Genomic DNA, 6482 nt, shown 5'->3' with positions numbered 1-6482 from the left:
GCCACCAGGGAGGGCCTACTTCTAGCTTTTTTAATGGAATGGTTCATAATTGCTTTTATGGCAAAGGTCCAAAAACAAATACAGTTGCTTGCTCTGTCCTCACTGTTCCTGACCATTACGTCCAGCTGGAGAAAGGGGAGTAAACTCTGAGCCCTTCTAAAACATAACAAATCTGATAACATTTCCTGATACAAAATGCTCCAGATCTGTGAAGCAGCTTGAACAGACCAGTGCCAAAGCCAGGTACGGGTACCAGGTGCCACTGCCTGCTGCCAGGGGCCCAGTGCCCTCCCCAGCCATCTGCCTCTAGGCCCAAATGGCCATGCACGGTGGTGGTGGGGGGCTCCACCAGTCTTTCACCTACTACAGAGCCTTCATTTTTATTTTACTTGGTTTACTGAAGTGAAGTTCATCAACAGAAGGACCTATTTTCTTTCTTATTTTTTCAATATATATTTATGCATACAGAACTGGCTAAGGGTGCAGGGTGGGGTTAGAGGACTCACCAGAGTCAAAATGGGGAGCAAAACAGGCAGATGTACTGAAATACACTGCTGAGGGTAGCAGCAGACGAGACAGGAGAGGTCTGCTGTGCCATGTGAGTCACTCCCTGGTCGGGGATTGAACTTGTGTGGAAGCGGCTGCCAATAGCTTCATAGTGCTGCGCTTTTACCCCTTGCGCCACCAGCAAGGGCCCAGAAGGACCTATTTTCTTTTTAAATAGTGTAATAGTTCATTTTTACATCACTTTGTGCATTTTCCCATCTCAGTTGCAATCCCTGTGGGTTTCCCATCACCAAATCACCCATGTGCCATCACCATAGTCCAGTGCATTTCCCTACCCCCACTGTTTTTGATCCCATTCCCCACTCCACCCCCACAAAATGTCTGTGGTCTATAGCTGTTCATCATTATTATTATTTTCTCGCCTGGTCCATTATACTCCTGCTATGAGTGAGACCATCGGTATTTTTCCTTTTCTCAGAAGGACCTATTTTCAATGAACACGCATTGACTCACAACACACATTCAGTATTGTGCTGTTTCCACTGTGGCCTGTTCCAGAACACTTCCCTACCCTACACCTTACCTCCTCTGTTCCCACCCTCACCCAACTCCTGGAGCCAGTAATTCACATTGTCTGTGGGGATCTACCTCATTTGATAGCTCACACAAAGGAGTCACATCGCCTATATGTTTGAGCCTAATGTTCTGTGCCGTCCCCCACATGGTAGCGTGCACTGGTGTGCCACCCCTTTCAGCCACTGAATAACAGTCTACTCTAGGGATCACCGCTTCTTGTTTATCTGCTCACCCAGATAGGCGTCTGGGCTGTTGCACCTGCTGGTTGGTGAGGACGATGCACACTCCCCGTGTGCCTGCCTTGCACAGGTTACTTATCTAGGGGTGGAACTGCAGGTGCATAGGGTAATGCGATGCTTAAACTTTTCTGATTGCTCCTTGTGGAGCTGTGCCATGTAACATGCTGAATCTCCCCACACCCTCGCTGAGGCTTATGTTTGCTATGGCCACCAGCCCGTGGGCGTGAAGTGGGGGTTCTCCTTCTGACCTGTTTTCTGTATGACCAATGCACTTGAGCATTGTTTTTCACTTGCTTGTTTGCCACAAGTGTATTTTTAAAAAGATTTATTTTATTTATTCATACATACAAGAGCTGGGGTGCAGGCCAGAGGTCGGGTGAGAAGACTCCTGAGAAGTAGAGTGGGAAGTAGAACAGGAAGATCCACTGAGACCCACTGCTGAGGGGCAATGGGGAGTGGGGGGGCATGTGCTGTGCCCTGGGTCCTGCCCTGGCCTACGGGGGTTGCACTGGAGTTGCAGGGCTGACAACAGCCCGGCAGGCTGCCTCTGAGCCCTGCAGCCTGCACCTGTTCCATGGCACGTGAGCCCAGCACCACTGGCTCTGGCATGATTCCGTGCCAGCCCTGCGAGCACTAGTTTCTAAAACGGAAACCTGTACCTTTGACTCCTTCAAACATTTCCCCTCTCCTGTCAACATGTTCTCTGTCCACACTACTACTTCTGTGTGATTCCACATCAAGACTTCACTTAGGATAATGCCCAAGGTCCAGCAACATCATGGCAAACGACCTCAGTTCTTGTCTTTAGACTGCTGGGCCAGCTTGAGTTACATTTAAATGGGGCATGAGGGTGCTGGGCATTTCTACGGTGGACATGCTTTTGTCCCGCTCTGTTTGTTGGAGTGAGCTTTCTTCATGGAATGATTTTGGCGCCCTTGTTGAAAATCAGTTGGCCACATATATGTGGATTAATGTCTAGGCTCTCAATTATATTATGCTGATGTGAACAGCTACCCTCGCACCAAATGGTTCTGATTACACATTTTTGTAGTAAGGTTTGCAACTGGGAAGTGCAGGCCTCTGACTTTGTTCATTTTCAAGGTTGCTTTGGCGGAGGCCCTGGTAATTTCGGATGCTCTGAGAACAGAAGTCCCCATTCCTGCTAAAAAGGTTGTTGGACTTTTGATAGGATCTTTTGACTATGCAGACCTAATGCTGACATTTTAACGCTGTCAAGTCCAAGCATGGCCACGGGGTGTTTTTCCAGCTATTTTTCCCTTCTTCACACACGGTCAAACGCATAAACAGGGCCGCTTTTGCAGTTTTGTAGTTTTCCATGAAGCAGGTGTCACTTCTTGGCTAAATTTATTTGGAGGTATTTTTCTTTTCTCTTCTTTTCTTTTTGGGGTGCTATTACAATGGAATCATTCTAATTTCTCAAAAATTTCATTGCTGGTGTATAGAAACACAACAGATTCTGTATATACTGGATGGAAGCCTGGAACTTTGCTAATTCCTTCATTAGCTCTAGTAGTCTATCAGTGGATTCTCTGGGATTTTCTACATTTGTTATGATGTCTTGTGAAAAGTCTTATTTCCTTCACAACTTTAATGCCTTTTAGTTTTATTCTTGCCGACTGCTCTGATTAGAATTTTCAGTGCAATGTAGAACAAGAGCGAAAACAGGTATATTTTCCTGATCTTAGGAGAAACTATTAACCCTTCACTACTGTGATGTTTGCTGTGGGTTTTTCATTAACACCTATCAGCACATTGAGGAGCTTCCCGTGTGTTATGAATTGAATGAGGTTTTTTTTTTTTTTTTAATCACGAAGTGGTTTTACTTTGTCAGGTACATTTTCTGTATCAACTGAAATGATTATGATTTTTTCTCCTTCATTCTGGTAATGTGGTAAACGACACTGGTTTTCGTAACTAGGACTATTCTTGTATTCCTGGGTTAAGTCCCATTTCGTCATGTGGCACACTACTTTAATATGCTGTCAGATTTAGTTTTGCTACTTCTTTGTTGAAGGTCTTACATAAATATAAATGTAAAAGATTTTGATATCTAATTTTGTTCTTGAGATAGCTCTTGTTTTATTGTAATTTTAGAAAAACTGATAGTAATTCTTCCTTATCTGTTTGGTAGAATGTACAGTGAAGTAGCTTGATTCAGGACTTTTAATTGGTATAGATTTATTCAGGTTTTCTGACTATCCTGAAGTCCTTTGGTAAGTTGCATTTATTTTGAAGATTTACTTATTTATGCATATAGAACTGGGGTACAGAGGTGCAGGGAGGGGAGAGGGTTCACCAGAGACAGGGTGGGGAGCAGAGTATGCAGATTGACGAGGGATATACTGCTGAGGGAGCAGCAGGTGGGACAGGAGGGGTCTGCTGTGCCCTGTGGTCACCTCTGGGGCAGGGATCAAAGTTGCATGGAAGCGGCTGCAGCCAGCTCACAGTGCTGTGTCCTAACCCGTTGCGTCACCAGGGAGGGCCAGTAATTTGTATTTTTTAAAGGACTTTTCCTTTTTCACCTAGGTTAACTAATTTCTTGGTACATAACTGTTAATGATGTTCCTTTACACTCCATTTTACTTCTGCAAAGTTTGTAATGCCTGATTTTTGTTTTCTATTTACCTATTTTGTCACTTTAAATATCTGTCAACTTTATTAATCTTTTTAAGGAATCACATTTTGATTTCATTATCTTCTACTCTCTCTTGTATTTATACTGGTTACTTTTCCTGTTTATGCTCCGTTATGGCTCTGGAGGGGCTGGGAGTAATTGGACAGAAGGGCCGAGCCCAGCCATGAGTCACACTGTCCTGTGATGGGCGAGGACATTGGGGCACTAGGGGGTAGGCCATGTCCACTATAGTGGGAGCACCAGCAGCGCCTGCTCCTATTACCTGGCTGTCGATGGCAAGAGGGGCAGCCTCCTGGCTCAGCGTCATCACGGTGGATGGGACCATAGAGTGCAGGTCCACGATGGGTCACAGTGGCGGCGTCGCTCAGGCAGGTGTGGGCTGTGGGGTCCCCAGGGGATGGTCCAGACACGGAGCACTCCAGTTCTGCTTCCTCGGGGCAAGCTCTGAGGCTGGGCATGGCTAGGCCTAGAGATCAGCAAGGACACAGGTGAGCATGCAGAGAGCTCGCGCTGGGGACCCGTTCCCGCCAGGCAGGCACCTCCTCCTCCACCCTGCAGTCTGAGACCTGAAGAGGCCCGGTGCTCGGTGTTAGATATTGACGCCTTGTTCCTGATCAACTGGACGTGGGTAGTCATGAGCCAAGGCCATGGGCAGGAAGATGCTGACCCAAGGGAAGGTGAGTACACAGGCCTAGCAGGCATTCCCCCGATCTCCCCCTGAAAAGGCGCAATCTGCTGAGATAGGAGAACAGCCCTGATGGAGCCTGTAACCCTCAAGGTGGACCACCAGGCCCACTGGGAGGCTCCAACAGCTTGTATTGGCCATGCACACATGACCACAGCCTAACAGTAAGTTCAGAGTTGTGGCCCCCTGGCAGCAGCCAGTGGATGTCCCCATGCCCACTCGTTGGGGCTGTCCTCCCAGTGTATCAACAGCCCCCCACATGCACACCTCCCTATGTTAGTTCCCAGGGCTCATGTCTGTCCCTGGACCTGCTCCCTCTGCTTAACGCACCTAGTCCCGAGGTGTCAGCAGCAGAGCCTAAGGAGACCCCAAACTTGGGCCCATCTGCAGCTTAAGTACTCCTCTCAACAGGAGCTGGGATGCATCTCCCTGAATCCTGCTTACCACCCCTAACATCTGCAAATGCACCAGGCCCTTGCCCACCTGGGGCCAGGCTGGACCGCCTGCCCCTCACCTGCCTCGCACAGCCTCTGCAGGAAGTGCTGCAGAGCTCCTATGGCACTAGCTGCTGGGTTATGTCCTGGACTCTCCCCTTGGACATGTATTTCCGGTGTTTCTCAAACACCCAGCACGTATCAAGGTCTGTTACAGGGACACTGTGGCCACTATCTTCATTGGACTCAGTGGGGAGAGAAGTCAAAGGGAATGCACCCGTGAGGTGGGCAAGTGCTCTGGTTGGAGGCAGCAGGAACTGCGCAGAGCCCAGGGACATTGAGCCAGGCCCAGTTAGAGGCTTCAGGCCACCAAGAGAGTAGGCTACAAAGGAGGCCTCTGGGGAGCCTCGGAGGCAGGGCCACTATGGGACAGGTTGTAGAGGCCGTGGCTGCGGGAAGGTGGGCACGGACCACACTTTCCCACTGGGACACAAACTCACGAAGCTTTTCAGGGTTGACCTGGGAGGGTGCTCAGAGTGGTGGCTGGGTATGAGCTGCAAGGGGAGCCCTGAGTAAGGCACCAGTCCAGGGTCACCTTCCGGGGCACTCTCTCTCCCAGTGGGAGACGCAATTATTTACACTGTCGGTCCAGTCCACGTTACCTGGAAACTTGAAACTATGGTTATCCCTTAGTAGGGCAGCCAGGGGCACAATATACAAACGGCAAAATCCCAGTTACTGGCCTCCCAGCCAACCCGCTCTCCTTTCGAGATTATTCTAGGTCTGCGCAGGCAAATGTGGACATCTCTTCCTTTCTATAAGTTACAGCAAAACATGCTTGGTCTGCACCTTGTTTTTACCTCAGTGCCTGTGGGATCTAGTCCAGTAGACAGTGTGGTCGGCAGGCGCCCCTCAGGCTAGGCGCCCAACGGGCTCCCCAAGATGGGCGCGTGCTCCCCTAGCAGCAAGGAGACCAGCGAGTTAAGGTCAAGGCGCAGTGACCCTGGTGGAGCCAATCGAACCTCCCAACAGCTCCACAGGCGCCGCAATTCTGGGGTGTGGGGAGCGAGTGCCCCCCGGACGGGTTCTGCTGTGCTACACCCTAAGGAATCCGCCTGTGTCAACAACCCCGAGGCCCTGAGCAGGGACACCGGTGAGGGTTCCGGTTGGTGCTGCGCAGACGCCCAGGGATGTCAGCCGGCACCACCACCTCGGCGGGCTCCGCGGGCCGGCCGGCGACCGCCGGCGGTGCCCTCCCCGGGGACGAACCCGTCTCGGGCGCCCCCTGTCCCTAGGCGGAGAAGCTGCCTCAAGGCCTCCTGGAGGACCCCACTGTCGCCGGCTCAGTGCAGTTGCGACGTCCGTCCTCCCTACTGCACCCCCAA

The 6482-nt window shown here is 50.2% G+C and overlaps 1 protein-coding gene across 2 annotated transcripts in view; it reads right to left on the bottom strand.

The window, feature by feature from the left end:
• The window catches only part of LOC101624335 (zinc finger protein 250-like), a 22959-nt gene extending 16504 nt beyond the window's left edge, over window positions 1–6455 (bottom strand). The window contains exons 1-3 of one of the 2 annotated variants that reach the window (XM_012725283.1): window positions 5958–6455; window positions 4545–4710; window positions 4241–4444 (exon numbers count right to left, since the gene is read on the bottom strand). In XM_012725283.1, coding sequence (XP_012580737.1) covers window positions 4241–4444; window positions 4545–4680 — 340 coding nt within the window. In that variant the 5' untranslated portion in view covers window positions 4681–4710; window positions 5958–6455. The remainder of the gene's footprint in view (window positions 1–4240; window positions 4445–4544; window positions 4711–5957) is intronic. The other variant, XM_004683289.2, reaches the window with a different exon arrangement.
• Window positions 6456–6482: the final 27 nt, after the last annotated feature.

This window comes from Condylura cristata, unplaced genomic scaffold (genome assembly GCF_000260355.1).
Source record: "Condylura cristata isolate star-nosed mole 26May11 unplaced genomic scaffold, ConCri1.0 scaffold00015, whole genome shotgun sequence".
In the NCBI taxonomy this organism is placed as follows: Eukaryota; Metazoa; Chordata; class Mammalia; order Eulipotyphla; family Talpidae; genus Condylura; species Condylura cristata.
The sequence above is the reverse complement of the archived record's forward strand: the minus strand, read 5'-3'. Positions and strand labels throughout refer to the sequence as shown.